General features: G+C 45.8%; 1 protein-coding gene across 3 annotated transcripts; it reads right to left on the bottom strand.

Moving 5' to 3' along the window:
• Positions 1-760: 760 nt before the first annotated feature.
• Positions 761-27,034, bottom strand: LOC135184201 (hepatocyte nuclear factor 4-beta-like). Of its 3 annotated transcripts, XM_064159773.1 has the most exons (11): positions 26,920-27,034; positions 22,128-22,130; positions 19,419-19,590; positions 17,427-17,521; positions 8,149-8,255; positions 6,289-6,444; positions 5,662-5,749; positions 4,776-4,928; positions 2,788-3,024; positions 1,885-1,998; positions 761-897 (listed from the first exon to the last, which is right to left on the bottom strand). In XM_064159773.1, exons 1-11 carry the CDS (start codon positions 27,032-27,034, stop codon positions 761-763), a joined length of 1,377 nt encoding a protein of 458 aa, XP_064015843.1. The 3 variants fall into 3 exon arrangements, with proteins under 3 accessions (XP_064015843.1, XP_064015841.1, XP_064015842.1); XM_064159771.1 differs by lacking the exon at positions 22,128-22,130 and having other exon boundaries at positions 19,419-19,623; XM_064159772.1 differs by lacking the exon at positions 22,128-22,130.

Below are 27,034 nucleotides of genomic sequence, written 5' to 3'. Positions count from 1 at the left end.
CAGCTTCTTGAGCTTCTTGCCAGTTGCGTGTTTTACAAGGCACAGTCTGATGCAAAGATCCTTGCTGCCATTTTGGAGCTGCATTAGGTGTGCACCCAAAGTAAAGGGACAGACAAAATGAGTCACACCTGGATTCTGGATATATGGAAAAATAAGGAAAATGGCAAACTGTTGGGATTATTGATCACACATCGTAACTGACCAGCATTAAATGTTAGCTGGCCTGTGTGGAACAAGTCATGCCTGTTTGGAATAAGAAAGCAGTGGCCTGCTAAGCATTGTGAAGATGTTCTTCCTAAAGCCTAACATGCAGTGGGAATGGGAGTGTAATTAAGTTCTCAATGGGAATAGGCTTTTCCATGCTGGTGATCCCAGGCACACTGCACTCAGGAAGGATTACCAGGAGCTGTGTGAGGCATTTGGGTTTATGAAGATAGCAGCCAAAGACCTTAAAAGGGTTGTGATCACACCAAGCAATCAGAAGCCCTGTTCCAAAGAGCTCACAGTCATGGTCCTACTGAAAAGAGCATTATCCTCAATCACTTGTGAAATGAGGGTGACGGTGGTGGGAAGACCTGCGGCGGAGCTGCTGCTGCTGCAGTCTGGTGCCTGGTGCTCAACTCACGGCCGGGCAAGAGCATGACCAATGGATCCAGCTGCAGGCAGGGGGTTGCTGTGCTTTGCCTCTGCAAAGAGAAAGGGCCCGTTTCACTTTCAGCATGGTTCTCACATTGCTCCCAGCTTCTCCTTCCACCTCTCCCTATAAAATCTCCTGCTTGGGTATCACTGCCTGAGGCAAGAGCTGCACTACAGAGCTGGGTCCTGCGCTAGAGCCTAGTTTATAGTCTTCACTGCCTGTGCTTGTAGAAGGAGATGGAAGGGATGTTTCAGGAGATGCTGTGGGAGAGAAAAGAAACAATTAAAATGGACTTGGAAACTGTCCAGTGGAGTGGTGCCCGAATAAAACCAGCAAATAATTCTATGAACCAAGCAGCAGGAGCAGGGGGATTCATCCCAAATTCTTCCTAGGTGAGGCAGAGGGATGACTGATAAGCAACATGCCAACTGTTCTCAGTATTTTGCACTTGGGAAATACCCCCAAATGCTGCTAAATCCTCCTTATCAGAGGAGAGTGCATCTTGCTGGCCACCATACTTCACATACAGGACACAGCATCTCTCTAATTTCCCTTGCTGCAAGCTGGCTTAAAGGGAAGAAGAAACTCAAAATACACAATGTCAACGTTGATATGGCTGAGGAATAGCAAAATCTCCTACAAGAGGTAGATGACTGTAAGCGGCAGAAGGAGACTGTGTGCAAGACATTGTGATTAGATGGCAGTGGTAGTTAAATTGCAGCTCATGTTGTACTTGGGTTTTTAACAGCATGGTCTGTTTGCTGCTGCAGCAGAAAAATGCCTTAATAAACAGCCATTGCCTGGCCACAGTGCCCAGAGCAATGGAAGATGGTCTTGTGTTCAGGTCATAATGTGTTCTGCTTGACAGCAACCAAGGTGCTTTATGTAGGGAAAGTCTTGCTGCTGCTAACTGCATGTGCTGCTTTGTGGTATTTCCCAGCAGTGCTCACCTTCATGGAAACACTCTGCTGCCAGCCTTGATTTCCTTCTTTTGTGTCATGTTACATTAGCAGCATCTCAAAAGCTCTCTAGATCCCTGCTATCACAATGAAGATCTCAGCTTCCCTTTGGAAGTGTGTAAAGGAGTCATGTAAAGGAGTCAGCAAGGAAGTGGGGGGAGGCTGTGAACTCTGGTTTGAGTGTAATGCATAAACATATGAATAACCTTCAAGGTCTTTTTCTTAGCTGCTTCTCCTCTCCAGTCCCTTCATTATGCTGACACTAATAGTGTAAAAGTGGGCACGTACGGTCAGAAGTGGTGTGAATGACAGAGCTCATGTTGCCTGGGAGGACATGTCCTGGCAGCGGTTCCATGTTGAGGTTGGGAGGTCCTGACTGGTACTGCAGATCAATGGTGTTTCCTGCAGTGGAAGTGGGAAAATACATCATTCTTTCCATAGTTACTGAGAAGCCAGCTGCTCTGGGCCAGATCTCTCTTATTTCAGTGAACGTGGAAGACCTCTGTGGGTAGGGGTTAATATCTTGGCTCATCTTTGCTTCCTTCCTGCTGCATCTGTCCTCTTTGCTCTCAGCCTTCTTACTGTCTACAGACAAGCCCTTGGGATGGCTGGGGTTTCAGCTAATACCCAACTGCAGTCTTCATCTGTCTGTGTGTGTGTCCCAATTACTGCTCTTAGCAGGGTTTCCCGTAGAGTTATAACTTTTGCATATTGCTGATGAAATGTGTGTGGTCTTCTTTCAAAGAGCATCAGTTTGGTAGGTTGCCTAAAATTCAAGTGTGTGAACCCCATAGAAGGGTCAGCACTAAATCATGTCCCTAAGCACCAGATCCACAAGCTGCTTAAGCACCTCCAGGGACGGTGTCTCCAAAAACAGGCAGACAGAGTGTCTCTGGACAGGTATTGTGCAAAGAATCCCCACACATCACCTGAGGGCCCCAAGAGAGTGTACCCTTTTCTCTAAAACTGATTTTCAGAGGCAACCTGGAAAGAAATGGCTTAGGGATTGGACTGGAGTGACAAGGACCCATGTTCAAGCTACAATGCAACTTGAGCCTTCAATTCTTCCTTCCCAAGACCAGCTTCTCTCTACCATACATCTTCCAGAGCAGGACACAAACCCAGACACTTAGCTCTGTAACGGCTTTGAAATGGACCAATTTTGCTGTCCTTTCTCAGCAAGGTTCATACCTCCCAAGAGCATCTCCTGCAGCAAGCTGTCAATCCTGGCCACGCCAAAGAGCTTCACAAACTGGACTTGCTCTATCATCTGCCAGGTGATGCTCTGCAGCGGGGGCAGCAGGAGGAGGATGTCGCTGAATCGGCCTCGAGAGTCGTACTGGCGATCGTTGATGTAGTCTTCTAGGTTGACTTGGACCTGGAAGCGCATGTTCTTCACCTTCCCAGGCTCACTCAGGCCTTTGCAGTCTGGGAGGGGGGAAAATGAAGTTATTGCTGGCCTGTGTAGCCAAAAAGTGTTACAGCCAGGCTCTGCAGAAGGATGAGATGCTAATGATTCTGTGGCAGCTATCCGTGAGGCTCCAGGTTTATCTGGCAGATGAGTAGTAGGCTGCTGCCATTTCATCCCTCACAGGGAACAGAGAGACAGCAAGGGGAATTTGAGGGGAGATAGTGATTTCAGGGACAGTAAGAAAAAAGCTTGCATCAGATGACTATTTCTGGCTGCTGCCATCAGCAAAGAGGAGGGATTTAGAATTTAAACCATATTTGTCTTTTCAAGGAAACAACCTGGAATCTTCCCCTGAAAAAAATGAGTTCCAGCTACTGCCACTAAATCCCAACAGCTTTAGTGCCTATATGTTGTGATGACACCCACTGCACCATCAGCTTGCTGCCTTGGTTTCCTGTCTGTGGTCGATCCATTTTTCATGGACCACTGGTTCAGCTTTGCTTAAGCAAGTAAAATGTGTACTCTGGGTAAGATGAAGTGTCAGGATTTAGAGCTGTCCACTCCTGCTGTCTGAAACTGAGATTTCTGGCTCACTGGAGCATTTCCTTCTCTGTCTACAAAGAATCCACAGGCACCACATTTTAGGGATCATCATCAGGCCAAGAGACTAGATAAAGTGGTTAATAAATTATTGTATGTCAGCATGTCTGTGGACATCCCTACTTGCTAGCACAAATTAATTCCATTCCTGTAGACCTTTATGATTTTCTGTATGGAATTCACAGCACCTCACTGTCACAGTGATCCAAAGCTTCACTGAGAGACTGATCAGCCCAGAAGGTAATTTGCCAAACACAATTTGATAATGCCACCTTTACTCAGGTTTGTGACAGGCTCTGATGAGCCAAAGTTCGTGATGTTTATAGACTCCTCTGTCTTGATTTCAAATCAGTGAACACAGTAATAGACAACAAATGGAACTACTCTCATTTCTCCATGCTAATAGATGTCAAAGACAAAAGGGCATCGTTCTGGGTTTGGGAGTGTTCTCCCATCTCTTCTCCAAACTACAGAACGATACGCAGCAAAAGGACTTGAATGTTGTAGTGAGAGGAGGCTGTGTGTGTGCTGGAGGCATGTGGAAACAGGAGTGTTTGGGGGTAGCCTGGGCTTGGACAGAAGCCCTCATGTTTGAGGAATGAGAGCACAACAAAGGTTCAAACCAAGCCTTTGTTTCTTTCTGTGTGTTTCCCTGTTCTCCACCCTGGAGAGATCAGCCCTGCCCTCGGTTGGTACCAGCTGCAAGCACCATCCATTAGCAGATAGCTTTGCTGTTGCTGGGCACTCTGAACAGTCCATCCCTGTGGTTTTTAATGCTGCTTTCTGAACTCTGATGGATGCTCCACACTGCTGCTCACAGCTGACTTGCTTTGCTTTATGCATAATTCAGTATAGGCATATATATTCTTAATAGTCATCTCCTTTAGTTCAGACTGATGGGCTTTCCTGAAACCAAGCTTCAGGAGCAGCAAAACTCCTAGGGCCTGCAGAGTCTTGCACATGAATCTGACTGGAGTTAATAGTTGCTAGAATGTAAAGTGTTCAGAAGCAGGTCTCTTGAACATGTCCTTGCTGCACTGCTAAGCATTGCTCATTACATCAGAGACAGGGTGAAACGTAAAGCTGCTGTCAAGGGGGTTTCCTGCTTATTGGAGAGCCCTCTACTCTTTTTTAAGCCTGTCTGTTCACAATTGAGAAGGAAGCTTACCTGGATCAAAGAAGATGATGGCTTTAAGGCAAGCATACTCATTGTCATCGATCTGGATGTCCCGCAGAGGCTTCACCAACTCGTCCAAGATTCTGGTGGCCACGCGAGCGATTTCCAGTTCTGGGCAGTGCATTGGGATGATGAAGTCATTCCCTTGGGAGACAAGAGAAATTCACCATCAGATTTTCACTCCAGCTCTGTGGACATCATCTCACTCAGAAGTTACCCTCAGACAGTTCCGGTGCCCTTGTGCAGATTTCCAGTGTGCATCTTTATGCTGAGATCCACGATTGAGAGGCAAGCTGTGCATCTCATTCTGTGGTCCCTAATTGATCTCATTTACACTTGTTGGTGCACCCACATTGTACACAAAGCCTGCTCCAGGTTCAGCTCTGGTTTACCCTCTGTTATACCTGGCATCTGCTGGCACATAGTGTTACATCTTTATTTTTGTGTGCTTTGTTTTTTAAACAGTTTTCTCCTCCCTCTTTTCTTTAATGTGTGACTTCCAAGGTCAGTAGGTGGATTTGGTGACAAGAGCTATATACACTGGAACTTTTAACAGATATTTCTGCTAAGTTTTTTAAGCACAGGTACCTAAATATCTCTCTGCCTGTGCCCAGGCAATTTCAGCTACAAAACTGAGCCAATGCAGTTTGAGATGCCTTATAAATGTTGGGAGTTTCCACAATTTCAAAGCAGTAAGGGAATGGTTGTAGAAGTTCCAGTGAATTTGCTTGGTCCTTTTTGTGCTTCTCCAGAGCACTTAGTCACAAGCAAAGACCATGCCCAGAGATGATATTAAGCAGACAGGATACTTGGCAGTGACTCAGGGGTGAGGAGTAAAAAAAAGCAGGAATGTCCTTTTGTAGTTTCACTCTTTTACCTAGTAGCAGAAAGTCAGTGTAGGGAATGGACCTCTTGGCCACTCCAAGGAGCAGGTGTTCCCCTGCATGGGCTCTGAGCAAGGCAACCTGGAGAGGTCACAGAAAAAAGGAATAGTATTATGTTTGAGAAGCAGAGAACAGAGTGGTGAGCTGCTGGTGTTTATATTAAACCAAATTTGGTGTTTGCTTAGATAGATCAGTTCTACAGACCTCGTACTACAAAGAGCTAGCAATGATCAGGACATCTTCACTTGTCAGAAGTGCTGCATTCATAGCAAACTACCTAAAAAGTGGGGTTTGACTGAGTGAGCAGAGAGGCATTTGGGTTCTTAGGAAATAAATGGCTTTGGTATTCAAATATCAGGTATCAGTAAAGGGAAAAAACAATCTTTTGGGACTGGGGCCTTGGCAGAATGGTGTAACCAGCTCTATCTAATGTGGGGGACTTTGGCTGCTCATCTTATTCTTATGGATGCCTTGTTCTTTATTATTCTTTCTCTCCTCCTACTTTATTGCCTTGCATAAAGCGGTTTGTATGTTAGTGTCACAGCCTCCTGTTGAAGGCATGGCTTTGAATTGCTACTGAAGGTGGGGGAACTGGCCGGGAGGAGGCGTTTGTATTTTACCTGGTCGTCAAGTGGAAGTTCACAAAAGGCTGGGATGTATTTTGCCCATTCAACCAACACCAGAAGCTGCTGCTTCATGGATTCGCACACATCAGTGATGGTTGCAACCTTCTTCATAGCAATGTCTGCACTGTGCAGTGGGCTCAGAGACGAATACTGAAAGAGAAGCAACACGGTCTGTGCCGGTTTGCCATCCTCAGTGGCAACAATTCATTGATAACGCTGCCGGGAAGCTTTCACAGGCATTAACCTCATCAGGTCACCGCCAAGGCATTTCCTGTCGTGGTTGCACAAGGATTTGCTCTGCGGTGCGTCCCGTCCAGCCTACAGCCCATGGCGAAGCCTCCACGAGGTGGTGCTAGGTCCCAACAGACACCCCCCTCCCTCCTCCCTCTCCTTCCCCACTCTCCGGACTGGCTCAGGACAGCAATTTGATTAATATTCCCCTTCCCAGCAGTAGCCAGCAGCGCTGGGTCACAGCTCCTCATCAATCACCTAAGCCAAACCAAATGCAAGAGCTGCATCCAGCCTTTCTCCCCCCAGTTGCTTTCTGGGCCACAAAACAGCAGTTTTGATCTCTGGAGAGCTGGGTGAGGAGGAGAGGGTTAAACCACCGCAGCTTTTGCAAAGGAAGTGGATGCATTGCTGCATGTAATGGGCAACATCTGGAGCGTATGTTTCGGTGGAGAAAGGATATTTGCATAAGAATTTAAAGGACGGGCAGGGTGAAATTTATTGTGGAACATGCAATAAGAAAGCCATCAGCGTTAGCCGAAGCCCGGTGATTTTATTAGCTTTATTTTTCTTCCCTAAAATTGTTGCCCTGCTAAAGAAGTTACAAGAAAAGATATAATCGACCATGACGGGAACATTGTGTGCTAAGCAGGACGGGGTGTGCAGCAAGGAGGCAGAAACCTCTGCCTGAAATGCAGTGAGGGTTTAGGAACTGAGGACAGAGGGGCACTGAGGTCTAGGGCATCCCTCAGGTCTTGGAATTTCGACCTGACACCTCACAGTGTCTAAGGCTGCATTTGCTTCTTGCAGGATGTGTTATCTAAATGCACCAGGGAATTTTACTGTCTGCTTTTGGATATTTCTAATGTGTTTTCCTCTCTGTGGCTTCGTGCAAAAACCATCCAAGGGCAGAAAAAGGTCCAGCTCTGGTAGGTTTAGTGAGTTCAGAATCTCATATGTAGCTGATGGCCACGTTCTCATTTGAAGGGCTGTCCCTGCATTGAATCATCAGAAGGGATTCTGCCACTCTGCTCTGGTGGGTTTAGTGAGTTCAGAATCTCATATGTAGCTGATGGCCACGTTCTCATCTGAAGGGCTGTCCCTGCATTGAATCATCAGAGGGGATTCTGCCACTCTGCTCTGGTGGAAATCCACTTGGAGTACAGTGTCCAGCTCAGGGGCACTCAGCACAAGGAGGATGTAGTCCTGATGGAATGGGTCCAGAGGAGGGCCACAAAAGTCATCAGAGGACTGGAGCACCACTCCTGCAAAGACAGGCTGAGAGAGTTGGGGTTGTGCAGTCTAAAGAAGACAAGACTCCAGGAGGATCTTAGAGCAGCCTTTCAGTACCTGAAGAGAACCTAAAAGGAAGCTGGGGAGGGACTGTTTACAGTGGCTTGTAGCATTAGGACAAGGGACAATGTTTTTAAACTAGAGAAGGGTAGATTTGGATTGCACATGAGGAAGAAATTCTTTACAATGAGGATGGTGGCACAGATTGCCCAGGGAGGCCCCATCCCTGGAGACAATCAAGGCTCATGGGGCTCTGAGCAACCTCATCTAGTTGGTGACATCCCTGCTTACAGCTGGGGTATTGTCCTAGGTGACCTTTGTGTGATTGCATACCTGCTGTGCCATGGCCTCGGCCTGAGTGAGCACGCTGATGGACAGGGAGCCGTTGTCCTCGTAGCTGCTCCGGCGAATGCTGATCCTGTCGCGCTCGTTCTGCACAGCTGCAATGAGAGTGAGCAGTGCTTGTGTTAAACCTGTGCTCCCCAAACAAGAATGAATGTGCTTTTAGTGCCTGCAAGATATTCCCTTCTTCTTGGACACTGGAATCAGATCAAAGAGACCCCAGGGAAGGGGAAAAGGAGAGGGAGAAGACTGAGAACAGGAACAACAGGTGGAGATAAGGCCATGTGGCTGTCAGCACAGTCCCTGTGGGATGTTAGTTGACCCCTTGGGTGATGGACTCAGGGCAAGTTTGGGGGGTTTATGTCAGTGAAAAGACTTAGCAGTGTACCCACTGGAGAAGCTGGAGTCCTGGCTTCTGGTGCCCTTTTAGCCATGTTAGCACTAAGGACATCTCTCCTGAGCTCCCAGTACACCAGGATGCTCGGAAGGTTGTGCCTAGTTCTGCAGCAGCACTTGAACAAAAAACATTATCCCTCCTCAAAGCAGCCACCTAAGTGTCCCTCGTGCCTGAAGCATCACAGGTGGTGGTCCTCAGGGAACATCTTCATCACTTACAGGAAGCAGGCAGTCACCTCAGTAAGGAAACTCCAAAGAAAGGAAGCTTAAATTCACCAGTTCTCTCTTACAGCCATTCCCTCAGCCTTGTCCCTCAGCTACTGAGTTCAGTGAGCCTGTAATCCCAAAGGCCATGCTGGAACACAGCTGAGGGAACAGACTAAGCCAATTTTTGAGGTCTGTTCCATGCTTTAAACCATCCTTTTTCCTGAATCACAAGCCACATCAAGTCCCATGCTCCATCAAGTCTGCGTGTGAAACATAAGGAAGACGCTGCACTTTGGCAGCTGATTTTTGCAACAAGAAGAGACTCACCTCCACTGCAGCCACCACGTAAAACAGCAGCAGAGCAAGAGCAGAATTTAGAGTTAGTCCAACATAATTTTCAGTGCTAGTTTCTCTTTTGAGCCCTATCACCTCCGTCCAGCAGCAAACAAGCCCACATGGGACTGGAGGAAGGAGCCTGAGCATAGTCTCAGCATCTTCCTGACAGCTCATGTGTCTTAGCTACATACAGCTTGGGAAGGCAGTTGTCAGGTCCTTAAAGCAGAGGGAGCAGGAAGATTTAGGATGTGGTGATAATGCAGCACATCCCTCCTCCTTCAGACGGCAGTTCCAGGCTCCCTTTGGTTTATTTAGGGGCAGTGACTCAGACATAACTGTCAAAGCACAACTTGCTCTGTACTTTAACCCCTTGGATGTGAAAGAGTGAAGTTTTGTCTCAAAAGTGGCCACTGGAGGATATTTTTCTAACAAGGAGGGGAATATTTTTGCATAGTAAGCAAAATGATTTTGCCATGACTCTGCCTGGCTGCTAGATCTTGCTTTAGAGCGAGCATCACTCTTTGGATGGACCATGGTCCTTTGAATACGAGCAAAAGAACCATAGAATTGTTTTGGTGGGAAGAGACCTTCAAGATCAGCAAGTCCAATCAGGTCACCACTAAACCATGTCCCTCAGTACCACTTGGGCTTCTCATTCCCTCCAGGAACAGGGGACTTCACCACTGCCCTGGGCAGCCTGTGTCAAGGCTTGGCAACCCTTTCAGGGAAGGTTTTTTTCCTCTTATGTCCACCCTAAACCTCTCCTGATGCAACTTGAGGCCATTTCCCCACAGGAGGAGACACAGGCACCATTTCACACGTATGGTGGTGGGAAGGTGGGAGTTTGTTAGCTCAGATCTAACCACTGTTCTGTGCTCCTAACTGGCCTCTGATGAGAGGCCAACAAAGCAAAAGGGCAGAAAACAAACACCAGTGACAAAAAATCAATACCTCCTGTTATCTCCAGGAGCCCACTATTTATTTTTTCAGGATTTGGAGTCTTGCTGTCAGTCAGTACCCAGTTGCTGCTGGCTCAGGTGTGTTTGGGGGTCTGCTGGGTTCCAGTCATCAAACCCACTTTGCTTCTTGGAGTCAGAATTTCCTGACTGCATGCAAGGATGGGTACAAACTGATTTGTAAATATACCCACACACATATTAGAATCATAGGGTCAGAGAATTAAGCAGGTTGGAAGAGACCTCCAAGGTCATCCAGTCCAACCTAGCACCTAGCCCTAGCCAATCAAGGAGACCATTACTAGAGCCTTTTCAAGCAATGGCTACTGGGTAGAGGCAATTTGGCATCAATTTAGGAATTAAAAGTAAGCTCAAACTGCAGCCCTTGGGGAGCTCTGATCACCCACCATAGAGAGCAGCACAGAGAATCACAGAGTCAGAATGTGTCTGGTTGGAAGACACCTCAAAGCTCATTCAGTCCAACCCATGACCCAGCACTGAAGGATTAACACAAAACCATGCTCTGTGCATGGGGAGGTGGGGGGTGGGGTGGTGTATGTGTGATGGAAAAGACTGTTCATCACAGAATCCCCACCAGTCTGATGGTACTTATAGGAACCATAATCTATGATTAATCTTTGGAACAGATTAACTCTTTATGGAAGTTTTTCTTGCTACACCAAAGAGATGAGCAACAGCATCCAGCATTAGCACAGAATCAGGAATTGTTTTGATCAGAAAAGACCTCTAAAATCATTGAGTTCCATCATCAATGCACCACCACTGTGACTGTTAAACCATGTCCTGAACTGCCATGTCCACATGTTTTTTAAATACCTCCAGGGATGGTGACTCCACCATCTCCCTGGGCAGCCTGTTCCAATGCCTGAGCACTCCTTCAGTAAAGGAATATCCCTGGCACAATTTGAGGCCATTTCCTCTTGTTCTATCACCTGATACTAGGGAGGAGAGACCAATGCCCACCTCACAACCTCCTTTCAGGTACTTGTAGGGAGCAGTGAGGCCTCTGGATGAGGCACTTGGTGCCACGGTCTAGTTGACTGGATAGGGCTGGGGTGCTAGGTTGGACTGGATGATCTTGGAGGTCTCTTCCAACCTGCTTAATTCTATGATTCTATGATTCTATGATTCTTGAGGCTGAACAACTCCAGTTGCCTCAGTTGCTCCTCATATGACTTGTTCTCCAGACCCTTCATTGAGCAGAAACAACCCCACCTCAATCCATGTCATCACCAGCATCCTTGGTAAGTTCCCACTCAACCTTCCATGCCTGATTTCCTATCAGATGCTCACCAGTGTAGCTCTCTGGGGTTGATAGGGCTCTTTTTGCCCGCTTACAAGAAAAGGTACAAAATTTAACTGTCCAACCAAGTTACACATTTTACTGAAGTGCTACCAACACCAGCAGACCTGGTCCTAGTCCCTGATGACAGACTCCTTAGGCTGTTTTTCTCCTGAGTCTTTTTATGGCACATATTTCAGTGCTTCCCTCATGCTCTGATAAGCTCAATCTTCCAGTGGAAGTGGATGGTACAGACTGACTTTCTCAAGGTGATTTGAGTGTTATCGCTGAGAGCACCCAAGATGTGATGGAATTAGGTACAGAAGGGAGTTAATGTTTTACCTGCCACAAAAATTAATCTGTGACTGTGGGGTAATTATATTGCTATATTTATTGTGCTTGTAAAAGGGAAGGGATAGGTCACTCATGTTAAAGCAGTGGGAGTGCTCGAGGGGTGTGAGGGTGCTGAGGGAGCTCAGGCTCAGACCTGATCTTGGTTTTGCAGTCAATAGAACTCAATGAACTTGCAGGAAGGAATAAAATCTAAATTGACTAGAACCCCAGTGTGGGATTTCACTGTCTCCCAGGGACTACTATTTCCAATACACACCTGACAAATGCTTTCCTCATCCATTTGTCTCCTCTAATCCTGTCCTCTGCATAGCACTATGGTTTCCAAAGCCAATAACACTGGAAAGGACCACTGCAACCCTACACAAGGGGAACGTCAGCAGAAGTAAGTCTCCACAATGCTGCTGGCCAAGGACAACATGGCCCTGACCCAAGCTTTCTCTTGAGGAATGGGAATAGAGGCTGAGATGATGCCCACATCTCCCTCCAGGGAGTTGTCCATGGCTACAGCCTGTCCTGACTGTGGGAAGAGGGCAAGAAAACCAAACGTGATCTCCCTGTGACATGGGGGAGCCATCAGAGGGCTTTTGCTATTCAGAGGAAGCCTTTTGCCTTGGGCAGATCAAGGCTGCCGCCAGGCTGGCAGGCTGGGGAGCAGGCGCGGTGGCTCCCGAGCAAAGAGCAGCGTGTTTGTGGGATTGCAACAAACCCCTGTTTCCCAAACATCCTGTCCTTGCTGCCTTGCCACATCGGGACAGAGACGGTGATGGGGAACCTCCAGGGTGTCCAGTAAATACAGGCACTGTGCAGTACACTGACCGAAAGGGGACAGCAGCAAACCAGTAACTTTCCATGGTAACTCCAGAGGGTAAAGCCCTGCCTACCGTGGGAGCTACTGTTTCCATTATTACTCCAAGAAAAACATCTTCATTTACCATCAATAGATTTCTTAATGTGTCAATATATGGCGTCCAAGGAGAGCAGCAGGAGAGAGCTGTGAGCATCTCAGCGCAGTGCTAACCTTCACAGACCTACAGAGTAGTTAGTAGGGCTCGTAAGGGCCTCCAGAGATCATCTAGTCCAACCCTGCTACTAACACAATCCACCAAGGCTCACAGTGCCTCCACTGAGAGATTTACTCCTGCTGCTGCCTGCTTCAATCATAGAATCAATCATAGAATCAACCAGGTTGGAAGAGACCTCCAAGATCATCCAGTCCAACCTAGCACCCAGCCCTAGCCAGTCAACTAGACCATGGCACTAAGTGCCTCATCCAGGCTTTTCTTGAACACCTCCAGGGACAGTGACTCCACCACCTCCCTGGGCAGCCCATTCCAATGCCAATCACTCTCTCTGTGAAGAACTTCCTCCTAACATCCAGCCTCTACCTCCCCCGGCACAACTTGAGACTGTGTCCCCTTCGTTTATATGCACAACGAATTTTCTCCCCCGAGCTGCCTCTGATTTTGTAGGTGTGGTGTATTTGATTTGCAAGCAAATCCCTGTGGTACATGTTCTTTTAATGCTTTTGGCCTGATTTATGACTATCACAAAGTGGGGAAGACCCTTTATCTTTTTCAGCCATCTCTGCCTTCAACTGTGGTCCCAGCCTTCCGAAAGCAGGCAGAAGAGATGTGCAAACGAAAGGTATGAGAGAAGATAGAGGTCCTGTGAGACACTAATAAAACTGTCCTGTAAACCTGCCCAATTTAACAACAACAACAAAAAAAAATGCCCTCAGACCCTCCCACTGTGCTGTGGCAGTAAATGGTACAATGATTCTCTTTGCTTCTGCGTGGAACTAAAGGAGTTCATGTACATTCATAAATTACTTTAAAGGGATGAGAGGTTAAATATTAATCTCTCTTGCTGTCACCAGCAAAGTGAATCCTGACAGCGCAGTGCTGGCATTTCAAAGAGCTTCCAGGGTTTCAGCCCATGGCTCACTTGAAAAATTACACCTTGCTAATTTGTTCAAGGTTAAAACATGATCTCAGTAAGATGTTAAAAATAGCATCCTGCTGTTTTCTTTGGGTGTTTAAGAACCTGGTGCACCCCTCTTCTCCTGAGTGGCCAAAAACCCTGTCCAGTGGCACTGTAAAAACCAATAGAAATGGAAACTTCTCTTGTGCAAAGAGAAAAAAAAGTCAAAGAGAACAGACAGAAAGTCCCTGAAGCACCTAAGCCACCCTGTGCTCCCATCTCAGCCTCGAGCACAAAACAAGGATAAAGGAATAGATCTCCTGTAAAAGTCTTAAATCCTGGTCAGAGTGGTGTTGTGGAAGCCAAGATGGAGTTTACCTACAAGAAAGCCTTTTCCTCTCTGCTCATCCCAACTTTAATGATTGTTTACTTGTAGCTATTAAAGTGAATTACTGATATCAAAAATGTAGTTGGCACAGGAATGTTTCTGAGTGAACTTATTTCTAGGAAATCTGGGGACTGGATTTTCCACAAAACCTCAAGTTTTGGCCTGTTATTGCTCTCACTGGCACCAGTGGAACCTGGATCATAGCTAAATGCAGGAGCCTGGAGGCGCAGAGCTCATGTGTGGGACAGTCTTGGTCCTTTCCAAAAGCAGGATCAAATTCAGGGTGTATAAACAAAACATTCTAAATGACTCCACAGATGCTTTTCTCAACAACCTCTGCCCCACAACTCCAAACTTGTGGTGAACCTATAACCCATCTGCACTGCACTTCCAGGACCAGCCCATCTTGAGACCCTCAGACCTGCACCAGTGTTGCTGCTCCTATAAGAGAGCCAGTTCCAAGCTAGCTCAGGTATTTATATCACATGGCTTTTTCTTTAGGCAGAAAGATTGATAACATAGCTCCTTATGATTTCTTATCCACTGGAATGGTTTCCAGAATGGGGAGAAAAAGATTCAAATGTGTGACATCATGTCTTACAACGCAGGAAGACTGGAAAACAGAATCATTCTGGGTCCAAAATTCCAGATTATCTTGCTGGGGAGCAGCAAGTTTTCCAATACTGCACACGCCCAGATCAAGCAGTGGGTCAGTGGAGCTATGGGGACCTGTGAGGGTGACACAGCCCTGCCAACCCCACCCCACGTGTATTGTCCCAGACAGGCTGGGAAAATGATTCCTTTCCAGCTTATTCCCCTCTGCTGTGAATAAACAATGCTGTCACCACACCCTGGAAAGTCTGATTGCTCTTACATGGGCTGGCTGAAAAGTAGCGTGCCAGAGAAAGAGTGACCAACCCTTGCGTGCCAGTGCTGTGACAATGGCACACATCGAATGTGGATGTCACAGCTGTGGTCTCCCAGGGTGCCACCAAAAAATGATGCACAAACATTTGTGTCACCCTCATACTGCTCTGCCCCAAGACATGGCTTCTCTTCATGGCTTTGCAGTACTGTTTAATATTAATCTAGAACCACCCTAAAGCAAACAGCTGTGTTCTTGTTGTGCACACAGTTGTGCAAGAGAACTTCTTTCACAGCCATGCACACACGCTTTGGATATAGCTCTGGTCAACTAAGTTCATTTCTGCAGAGCCATTGCTCAAGGTGCTTTAAAATCTTCCTTCCTAAACATATGAGCAGTTTGTGAGCACACAACCTGAGTGAGCACTCATAAAAAAAAAAAAAAAGTTTCAAGGAATGTGACTATGTGGAACCTGAAATGAGTCATCTTCCATTCAGCTGCAATCAGTAATGAAGGCATGACCCAAGGGTTTATAACTTTTACCATAAACTAAGTGAAAAATCATGCTTCAGCTCAAAGAATGCAGCTGATAACCAGACTTCTGCCAGTGAGAAATCATGCTTCAGCTCAAAGAATGCAGCTGATAACCAGATTTCTGCCAGTGAGAAATCATGTTTCAGCTCAAAGAATGCAGCTGATAACCAGATTTCTGCCAGTGAGAAATCATGTTTCAGCTCAAAGAATGCAGCTGATAACCAGATTTCTGCCAGTGAGAAATCATGTTTCAGCTCAAAGAATGCAGCTGATAACCAGATTTCTGCCAGTGAGAAATCATGCTTCAGCTCAAAGAATGCAGCTGATAACCAGACTTCTGCCAGTGGGAAATCATGTTTCAGCTCAAAGACTGCAGCTGATAACCAGATTTCTGCCAGTGAGAAATCATGCTTCAGCTCAAAGAATGCAGCTGATAACCAGATTTCTGCCAGTGGGAAATCATGTTTCAGCTCAAAGAATGCAGATGATAACCAGATTTCTGCCAGTGAGAAATCATGCTTCAGCTCAAAGAATGCAGATGATAACCAGATTTCTGCCAGTGGGAAATCATGTTTCAGCTCAAAGAATGCAGATGATAACCAGATTTCTGCCAGTGAGAAATCATGCTTCAGCTCAAAGACTGCAGCTGATAACCAGATTTCTGCCAGTGAGAAATCATGCTTCAGCTCAAAGACTGCAGCTGATAACCAGATTTCTGCCAGTGAAAATCATGCTTCAGCTCAAAGAATGCAGCTGATAACCAGATTTCTGCCTTTCTGAGATGTGAAGCCTGCTGCATTGACAATTGGTTTCATCCTCACCTAGAACTGACCAGATCAGCTTTGATTTGGTCTTCGTTAATTTGAGGGATATGGTTTGGGTTTTTTTCCCATCTGCTGTATTGGCTCCATTTCTCCCAAATTTAACCAGCAGGCATTTTTGCTACATCCATCACTTCTGCCAAATTTCAAGACACTCTTGTTCCCCAGGAAAACATATGGTCAGAAGGCTGGAAAGGTGTTTTCATCACCAGTGAAATCTTGGAAATTACCAGAAATCAGAGACAACATTTCCCTCGGCTTCAGTGGGACCATGGTTTCATCCCATGGGTAAAGGTTATTTAACTTGGTAGTGCGGAACAAAACTCTCATGTTCCTTTCTAGCTCCCTCATCCTTTAGCTGTCAGTGTTGGAAAGCAGCACAAATGAATAGTGAAGAGTGTTGAAACCATCGCCCCACTACCTGCTCATCAGCAGTTTGAACCATCTGTAGTGGGTTGAGTCCTTACTTTGTTACATGACCCAGTGTACAAACTTAGTCTCATCCCAGGAGCTTGGAGTAAGTGAAATAGTATCTTCCATACACTTTTGCTGTGCTAACACAAAATCACCTTAGATCAGAAATGCTGTGATGGGTCCCAAACCTTCCCAGGGAAGATGGTTGTGGGGGGAGGCTAGACACAGGTTAACAGGTGTGGTCTTTCTCTTGCTTGGCATAGGTACTGTAACACTCAGTATTTCCTTTAGTGTGTTGGAAGGACACTTTTCAATGGTTATTGGTACCCAAATGCTCTAAAACCCTCTGTCTCCCTCTTGATATAGCCAATGTGAAGTACAAGAGGCATAACATAATATTGGATTGTTCCTTCAGTACAGGTGCTAATAGTGGCTAATACTAGCAAGTACAGAGCAAGGGAAGTCTGTCATGAAGCACTTAGAGATCAAATAAAACCTGAGGAAGTGCACCCCTTTCCCATTTTAGAGGCTGGTCTCCCAAAAGACCAGCCTCCCAGGGTGGGAAAACACTATCTCTAGGCTTTCATTGAAATTCCCACCTGATAAGATGGAAAATGGGGCTTTCAGGTGAGAAAAAACCCCAAGGAATATCTCACTGTAACACACGAGCATCCTTGAACTGGGCCAGGGCTACTGCTGCTCTCAACCATGCTCTGCAGCGGCAGTAGGACCAGAGACAGCACCAGGCAGTTTAGAAATGTCTCTTTGCACCTACCTTCTTTCTTCATGCCAGCTCTGAAGCACTTCTTCAGCCTGCAGTACCTGCACTGGTTCCTCTTGTCTTTGTCTATCACACACTGTCGGCTGAACCTGGAAGGAGATGAGAAATAAACCATGGAGCAACCAGCCTGGCATCTGCAGTCCACTCACCCAAGCAGTGCAAATACAGTCTGAGACCTCACTGAGCTACACATTGCCTCAACTCAGAGAAGAGCCAAGGATTTGCAAGAAATAGATTAAATCAATGTTGTCTTGGCTCAGTTCCTCATTTTCTCCATCGTTGCTTCTGCCAGCTGGGAGCACAGCAATTGCAGACCACCCACCCAGTAAAGAGTGTGACGGCTTTGGCTGTGAAAGTGTGACTGTGACTCAAGCTGTGATGCTGTAGGAGCTCCATCTCCCACGTTCAGACAGTTGTTGGGTGTTCAACACCCAGGTTTATTTGATCCCATTTGTTGATGCTGTCCTTCTTTGTGGAGAATTATTAATCAGCTACAACAAGCCCTACAGCCTAGTTTTGAGATGTGTGACCTCCTAATTCCTATTCATTTCACAGTGGGATCTAGGAACCTAAGTGCTTTTGAAGGGATGGCCCACGTAGACTTGGCAACCCTTGCCATGGTGGGTGAAGCAATGGAAGAAGGATGTGCCACACAGAGAGGAAATGATGTGGGTTGCTCCAGGAGCATTATCAGGTTGTAAAAGCTGAGGCACTTTCCAAGACTGGTAAGGAGCCAAAGGCACAAATGCCCAAAATTTTTCCAAGGAATTCACATCTGTGATAAAACAGCAGAGCTCTGAGCTGGGCTAAATACAGCCTGGTCACCAAATAAGGATTTGCAGACAAATGAGCATTTGCCATTTGCTTGGCTTCCATGCTGTGGATCTTCCCTGAGCTGCCAAATATCACAAAGATTCATAGATTCTTGGGAAGGAGCAACAACTCTGCTCCCAGGAGACTGATAGCTGGAATTTCAATGGAGCCAGTAATAGGTGTTGCTTCTTCCTGCAGGGGTCCATCCCACAGCTGCTGTGAAGGTCCCTGTGTAGGTGGTCACACCAGGTGTCTTTCATAGCTGGTGTGTCCTGCAGTGGCAAGGACTCCAGGAGCATTTTGAAGAAACAGGGTGACTTGTTTTTAAGAAATTTGGAATGCCCCAAGGAAGAGCCTTGGAACAGAAGGAAAACTTCCAGGATTTAATCAGAGATGAAGTGCTTTAGTGCATTCAAGGTTGGGTTTTTTTTCCCCTCTCTCCTGTTCTAAAATAAACATAATTTTTCTAAGGTCAACCAAGATGGTTGCTTTGTAATTTATGGCCTCCTCTTGGAAGAAGAACTCTCCCAAATGTACACCTGTGTGCCAAAGTGGATGTGAATCATTGCTGGTCCACACTCAGTTCTCAGAATGATTGTTTAATCATCAGTGGTATGTCAGTGTACATAGCATCATGTATTTCAAAACAAAATGGAGAAGCTGGGAGTGAGGTGGAGGCTTTGGAGGTGACAGACTCTTGGAGACTTCTTGCATACAAGAAAATCAAGGAAAATTATGTTTGAGATGAAATCTCTGGAGCTTTGGTCTTTGGCTGCCTTGGCTTTTCCTTGCTGGGCTCAGGCAAGGGCATGGTGTCACTGCACACAGAGAATCTGTACTTACAAATGATACAGCATTATCCACCAGAGAAAGCTCAGCTCTGTAAGTATAAATCCCTTGATTTATACTGTGGGGAAAGCAGTGATGGTGAACTCACCAAATGGATTGCTTGCTTCCACAAAAGGTGTCAGGGTCCAAGATGAGATAGGACTTAATTTACTCCTTGGCTCGCTGGCCTCCAGCCATAAACTAAACTGGAATATTACTGTTAAGGTTCACAGCTCAGCCATTTGGAATTTGGGGCTGAGGTCTTGTTGCACAGCCCTGATCCTCACCTCGAATTATGTACAGCACCAATAAATTGTATTCATTGATTGCAGAAGGGGCTGGTACCTGCAGGAATAGACATGGTTCTTGCGAACACTCCTCCTGAAGAAGCCTTTGCAGCCATCACAGCTGGATGCTCCATAGTGTTTGCCTGTAGCCCGGTCCCCGCAGATGGAGCAGAGGGAGCTGATGCCATTGGTGAGCAGGTTGGTGTTTGCTGACTCGGTTGTGATGGCCTCTGTGGGCACAGAACAAAGCTGATTAGAACTCTCTGTAATGGAAACCAAAATCAGCTGACAGCAAGTGTTTTTTTTAAGGCAAAGCACAAACCGACCCAGCCCCATGGGTGTGTACAAGCAGTGCGTGTTCCTAGTAAAGCCTCCAGATTGATGGGCAAGCTCTCCTGAACCTTAGTGATAATAACTCAATTGCTTCTCACATTGGGGTTCTCTTTTGCTTAAGTGAACAGAGAGGTTTCAAGCTCCATAACTCAACGTCTTCATGAGAATTTAACAATTGCTACTGCTTTTTCTTGAGAGATGCTGACAAACTTGGCCTGCATGTGACATATATGCCTCTCAGGGATGGGGAGCCACCTCCCCACTTAGACATCTGAAGGATATTGTTCAAAGCTGGTGCTCACAGAAGACAGCAGAAAGAGCATCATTAACTTGAATAAGTAGAGAACAGAGCAGAGACAGAAGAGATGGGAAGGATGAACTACTTCATGCACAGGGCAAAGGTGATGGACATAAAAGGCTGCCCTTGAGAGTACCTCTGTGGCTGGAAGACTCTGTGCTACTCCCACAGAGGTTACTTTAGTTCTCCTAGGTCTGGTTCCTGCTCTGAATTACCCTCTGAAGAGGCTCATTACTTTCAGCTGAAAAGCAATAGAGGGGTGCAGGAAGATCAGCCTTCTAAATTAAGTGCCTTAAATTAGGTCATATGAATGCCCTCTGTCATGTCCTCTCTTTGCACCCACTCATTTGGGGCAGGAATAGCTTTGCCTCTGCCTGGCCTGTGTATACACTGCTGAAAACTCCCCTTTAAACTTCTCCCTTGGCCTTAACCACCAGACTTGCTGCCCTCTTAATCCTCCTAATTTGAGGCACCGCTCGGGGAAGGAAAACAGGGAAGAAGAGAAAAAAAAAGAGAGGAGAGAGTTGAGAAGACACAGATGACAGTGTTTACATCTCACTGAGAGCAGGAATGCTTGTCCAGTCCCTCCTGACCTGGGCACTCACTGCAGGACACTTTTATGAGTTTATCACACCTCTGGGAGCAAGTTCTTTGCTCCAGGGGAGCTGATCTTGTGCTACACTGACCTCAGGAAAGTCTCTGGGAAAAGTCACATCCTGCCTCGCAAAGGAGACAAGGGGTGAGGGGAAAAGCTCAGCTGCTGGCATGTTGAGCAATGACAAGTCTTAGAGAAGATTACTCAAAGGAGAGGAATTGGCATCTGGGGTGGACACTCCACAGAAAGTTTTCTGATGCACGATGCATAAAAATAGCTTTGGGCAATCCACACACAACGTAGGTATATACAGAGAGGGAGAGGGGAGGCTATTTTTGGATGTGAATACACATCAAAAATTTATAGTGAAAATATTTGCTGTGCCATGAAAATTGCAATCAAAAGCCCCAAACCCAGCAAATAAAGCTTTAGTTTTTCAAAATCTGGAAAGTTTTTTAGCTAAGGGTAAGGTATTTTTAGTTAAGGCTTCACACATGCAAAGGTCAGAGGCTTCCTTTCACTTCCCTCAAAAATACCTTCTGATCTGAATTTCACCTTCTAAGGGGCGGACGAAGAAATAAGTAGGTTGTAGCAAGATGGGAGCAACATGACAAGGAAAAAAAAGTGACAACATCAAAAGATTTTTTAGGTCATAATGGCAAGAATTAGAATTTGTGTTTTCCCAAAATCCATGTCAGATGCTCCCAGCTTTGACATTTGTCAGAGCCCTGGGTCCTTTGGGAAGGTAGCCTAATTCAGAGGAGCTTAATGGCAATTCACATTGATCTTAAGGGCTTTTACATTGAGTTTTCATTTTATTTAGCTTGATAATTCAGTATTAAGTGAGCTGTAGTGGAATATTCCTTTGAGAGTGACTGTGCTGCTAAACATTCAAGCATCTGTTGCTCCATCTATTTTTTTTCAAGGCACATATGACCATAAACAAATCTGCTCAGTGTGCTGGATTCCATTAACAAAATTACACAACAAAAATTAAGATAAAAAGGCAAATTTTCTCTTCACTCATGCTTTCTCTACTGATTTCAGTGGAAACAAGATGAGGTCACACACTTTGGGTCTCCAATGGACCCTTCATCCTTCAGTTGGGTCCACACTACAAACTGTTCCTAGTATTGGAAAGCATTTACTCGCCAGAGGAGACTTTATTCCCTTATCTGCGTAGGACACGTGAGGAGCTGCTTGCTGATGTAAGGAAGAAATTAATAATCTGGCCTTAAACCAAGTGCTGGGGGAAGGACCAGCAGCACTGAGCATGTGATGTCCCATGGAAGCTAACAACCCAAATCTTGGCTTCCCTTGTACCCTAGAAAACACAGATCAGCTCATGGGCTACAGCTGAGTTAGGTGGCTCTGTGGTAGGGCAAGTAGCTAGCTGGAAGTTCAGGCTCTGTTAGGTAGGCACAGATCCTTTTCAGCTTGCTTGAACACGAACAGGAATTTGAAAACCAATCAAGGGAAGCCCTAAGCCAGTGTGCACACGTTAATTAGGGTGATAAATTTTAATTACAAAATCCTGTCACCAGCTAATGATGAGTTCCAAGTGAGAATTAGCTGAGAGAAAAGCAAAAGCACAACTGCTGTCATATGTGTCAGCAGACTGGTTCAAGGTGGTTTTCAAATCTACCCAGTACTTGTGGAACCTCTGAGTGTTCCCTGAGCTGATTATTGCTAGGAAAGGCAGAGGGAAGCCAGGATCCCCCCATCAGCCTGTGAAATCAGCTGAAAGCTGTGGACCATTTCCTTCAGCCCTGCCTCACTCAGGGCTTCATTTAACAAGTTGTGCCTCTCTATAGGGGTTGCTACCTGGAGCTCAGCCCTGCACTGAGATAGTGCTTGAAGGCTGCTAGGATGGATCTGGTCAGAGTCCAGCTGACTCGCAACTGAAACGAGCTCACAACTGTCCTCACCACCCCGGACAAAAATGCTCTGACACATGTACTGGTTTTAGATGCTCATCACTGGTATAACATAACAGTTCCCAAGTTGTGCCATGGTGCCTCTGAAATTTCTCCTCATAGAGGTGCAGTTCTCCAGTAAGAGACTACAGCTCTTCTTTACCTTATCTGGGTCTCGGGCTGAGCTGAAGAACTATGGTTGTGGCCAGACTTCTTGCTAGGGCTACCCTGGACATTCAGTGTCAGAAAAAATCTGAAGTTTGGTGAATTATACATAAAGAGTGTGCAAAGTGGGAACTACAGCCTGCCTGATGCTCAGGAAAGTATCCCCAGTGGCTGCACCACCTTTGGGGTCAACCAAGCTCATAACTGAAATGCATAGAACTTGGAGTGTCTGCTGCTTCTGTATGTAAGTAATCACCTAACCTGGCTGAAGTGAAGATTTCAAGTTCTACAATGATAAGAAATGACACTGAGGATGGTCTTAGTGAGGATGCTTCTGGGGAATGCTACCTGGTTTCCAGTCAGAGCTGAAGATCTATGCAATACCTGACCACTGCAGACCTCTTTGCTGCTGCTTCTATCAGTTATATCCCAAGCTACATCTCTTTTAGACGTGTATTTTATAGGAGAATCACCTTGTAATACCATCCAGGATGGCTTTTGCTTTTGTCTACACAGAAATGCAAGCCAGTCTGGATGCACATAATTCCCAAATTGCATGTACCAGGCTAGAACGTAAAGAGGTCACAGAACCACAGAATGGTGGGGGGCTGGAAGGGACCTCTGAAGATCATCTAGTCCATCTGCTCTGCTGGAGCAGGATCACCCAGAGTAAATCACCCAGGAACACATCCAGGAGAGATGATAAGTGCAGGTTTTGGGGCATGTACACAAGTTAAACTTGGTGGCCAAAGCCAGCATTGTGAAACCTCTGCATACAAATGTAGGGCTGGGTGGAGGCTAGCACAGAATCCCTGATCATGTGCAGGTCAGCTGCTTTGTCTATCAGTTTTTAGCAAATAGAGGGGTTTTTTTTGAGATAGAAAACATAGCTTTGATTTAGCCTTCCCAAATACTACAGTATCAATGACAAAGAGGCCAGCCAGAAAGACCAGAGCTCCTCGCAAGCATGAGAAGCTGGAGAGATGACCAAACAGTGTCAAAATATCTTTGGTGGCTTTTTCATGGCCTGAACTGGGTCATAATGCAGCTGGACTGGTGTTTCATCAGTTTAGTGCCAAATTCCCAAGGATCAGCATGATGTTTGAGCACTGAGATAGGAGATCAAGCAACACCATGGGAGAATGTGTTCTTCAACACTCTAATAGAGAATTAGCCCAGTATTTCATTCATGTTTCATACTTTAAGCAAAATGACAACTTTGACAAGGGCATGAGGAGATGAGAATTAACAGCACATAAAAACCAAGTGAGAATAGGGCTTGCAATGCCAGCCAAGGTAAAGGAAACAAGCTTGTGCAGGATGGGAAAATTCCTGCAGCTATGGCATATTTTATAAAGGAAAGGCAAGATTAGCATTGATTATTTTGGTCATTTCCTTTTGCTGTTCTTCCTACTTAAACCAAACAACTTTTAAACCCAAGGCCTCCACTGCCTATGGATTCTATTCTTTATTTTGAATTAGAGTCCAAATATTTGGGAAAATGTGGACTACTTAAAGGTGGAAAACCCAAAATATATATCTAGGCAAGTCTCAAAACAATAGAATCATAGAATCAACCAGGTTGGAAGAGACCTCCAAGATCATCCAGTCCAAACTAGCACCCAGCCCTAGCCAGTCATCTAGACCATGGCACTAAGTGCCTCATCCAGGCTTTGCTTCAACACCTCCAGGGATGGTGACTCCACCACCTCCCTGGGCAGCCCATTCCAATGCCAATCACTCTCTCTGGGAAGAACTTCTTCCTAATATCCAGCCTATACCTCCCCCAGCACAACTTGAGACTGTGTCCCCTTGTTCTATTGCTGGTTGCCTGGGAGAAGAGACCAACCCCCACCTGGCTACAACCAGGTAGTTGTAGACAGCAATGAGGTCACCCCTGAGCCTCCTTTTCTCCAGGCTAAACAACCCCAGCTCCCTCAGCCTCTCCTCATAGGATTTGTGCTCCAGGCCCCTCGCCAGCTTTGTCACCTTTCTCTGAACACGTTCCAGCACCTCAACAACTCTCTTGAATTAAGGGGCCCAGAACTGGCCACAGTACTCAAGGACACCAGGACTACTCCACATCATAATCAACCCAAAATGCTGATGAACTAATATTCCAAAGAAGGAAAGAGTTGGCTTCAAAAAACCATGGTCTTCTTTGAAAAAAAAAAAAAATCTAATTTTCAGGTTTAAAATTGTTCAGAATTTACAATGCAGGCCTGAGTCCATTAAAATAAAACTTGTATCCCTTGCTGCTCCTGTTTAGGGAGGGCAATAGTGGAGTAAGTAAGGGAAATAATGCAAATGAATCTTGTGTAATTGGGATAGATACAGCCTAAAGCAAACCAGTGTGCTTTTAAAAATACCTGAAATCATAGAATCATAGAATCAACCAGGTTGGAAGAGACCTCCAGGATCATCCAGTCCAACCTAGCACCCAGCCCTAGCCAATCAACCAGACCATGGCACTAAGTGCCTCATCCAGGCTTTTCTTGAAGACCCCCAAGGACGGTGCCTCCAGCACCTCCCTGGGCAGCCCATTCCAATGCCAATCACTCTCTCTGTGAAGAACTTCTTCCTAACATCCAGCCTATACCTCCCCTGGCACAACTTGAGACTGTGTCCCCTTGTTCTATTGCTGGTTGCCTGGGAGAATGAGATTATTTACTGATTGTAACAACTTCAGCAATATCTCTGGAACTACAGAGTGTCTTTGTGAACTGTTAGGAGACAGTGATGGGAACTGAACTGCTCTGGTTAGGAACATGTGTCCAAGACATGGACATTTCAGGTCTTTTTTGAAGTTCTTTTCACAGACCATAGAAGAGGACACTTACTCAAGACAAACAAGCTAATTTCAAAACAGCTAGTTCCTGAGAGAGCCAGTTACTCATTAACTGCTAGACAAATAACACAATACTGATCCAGATAAACTTCAGAAAGAAACTCAACCTGTCAGTTCCACTGCATCAAACAACAGGGAGCCCCGAAGAGGGCTTGGTAGTGGATTCACAAAGTTCTAGCGAGTTTTGAGGGAAATTGTGCCACTCTAGAGAGTGAAAAAAGTCATCTTGCTGTTCAGCAGCAAGTGATGAAGAGGAACATCTGTGTTAAATAACGTTTCTGGAGGAGGATGGCAGATGGAAACCTTCCTGCAAGAGCACAAGATCCAGCATATCTGGAGCTGGTAAAAGAGAAACACGTTGGAAATCCTTTATTTAGGGGCAGGCAGCTTTTCCTGAAGTCAACTTTAAACTCGAATTGCTTTGAACCCTTTAACTTTACTTGTCTCCTGACATACCTCCGTGCCCCACAACAATAAGTCCAATCACTTTGTTTTGTAGATGATAGCCCTGCTGAAACTCTGATTTCTTTTGATGAGCCAACTAAGGAGCAAACGTGAGACCACGAATGCCCATTTTAATTTCACTAAGCTCCTTAAATGAAATGAGAAGCTGCCAAAATTCTCCAAAGGCATTGCTAACATTGAGATCCTATTGGGTTACACGATTGGTTTCTGTGTGACTAGCAGGTCCTTTAGTTTGCTGTTAATTTCACACAACAGCATTCACTTCATGTCAGAGTACTTTTGGCTACTCAAAGCCTAAACATCAGACGACAACGCTTTCTTCCCGTGAACAACACGGAAGTCTTTGCATATAAGCACTCCTACCTCACAGCCGAGTTCTTTGTGTGCTGCAAAGGCTTTTAGACCATTCAGGTAGCAAATATATATATATATAAAATAGAACAAGTAACAATTTGAGTCTTTTGTCTCAATCTAACTACCTTGGAACAAGTCAAATTGGGTGCATGGTATATTCTCTGCGCAATACACGAATGTCATGTGAGACCTTATTTTTGTCCAAGGATTAAATAGGAACTTAAGGTATATATGGAGCAAAATACACATTTGAAGGGGGAAATGTTGGCAATAACTCCTCTCTTAAGTCATACTGAGGGACAAAACTCTGGCCCGCCATGAAGAGCTCTACCAACCTTGTGGGCTCTCCAGGACGTGACGCTCAGCCCACCAAGGGAAAGAATAACTCCGAAAAGGATCAGTCAGTGAAAAGGTCTCATTTCAACCCAAACATGACTGCAGAGGCAACACATGTTGACAGGTCAGCTGCTTAAATATTATCCCTTCCACCCTTTGCCCCACACCTCCTACCTGCCTTTCCTAACTGTTCAGCTCTCTAACAAAGGTAACGGAGGCTATTCAAGAGGAAGCAAACAGAAATCTCACCGGTGGTATTGGGGAGCACCCGAAGGTTGTCAAATTCCAGCATAGTGTAAGAGGAATCCAAGGAGTCGACATAATCTGGCATATCCATGTCCATGATGGACTGACAAAGCTTCAT

This window comes from Pogoniulus pusillus, chromosome 20 (genome assembly GCF_015220805.1).
Source record: "Pogoniulus pusillus isolate bPogPus1 chromosome 20, bPogPus1.pri, whole genome shotgun sequence".
NCBI classification, from domain to species: domain Eukaryota; kingdom Metazoa; phylum Chordata; class Aves; order Piciformes; family Lybiidae; genus Pogoniulus; species Pogoniulus pusillus.
The sequence above is the reverse complement of the archived record's forward strand: the minus strand, read 5'-3'. Positions and strand labels throughout refer to the sequence as shown.

Coding starts and splice junctions, on each gene's coding strand:
- LOC135184201 (XM_064159771.1), bottom strand. CDS start 27,034: ATGAAGCTTTGTCAGTCCATCATGGACATGGATATGCCAGATTATGTC. Junction 19,624..26,919: donor GGTGCTCCCCAATACCACCG/GTGAGATTTCTG, acceptor TTTCCATTACAG/AGAGTTCTAATCAGCTTTGT. Junction 5,750..6,288: donor AACTTCCACTTGACGACCAG/GTAAAATACAAA, acceptor TGACCTCTCCAG/GTTGCCTTGCTCAGAGCCCA.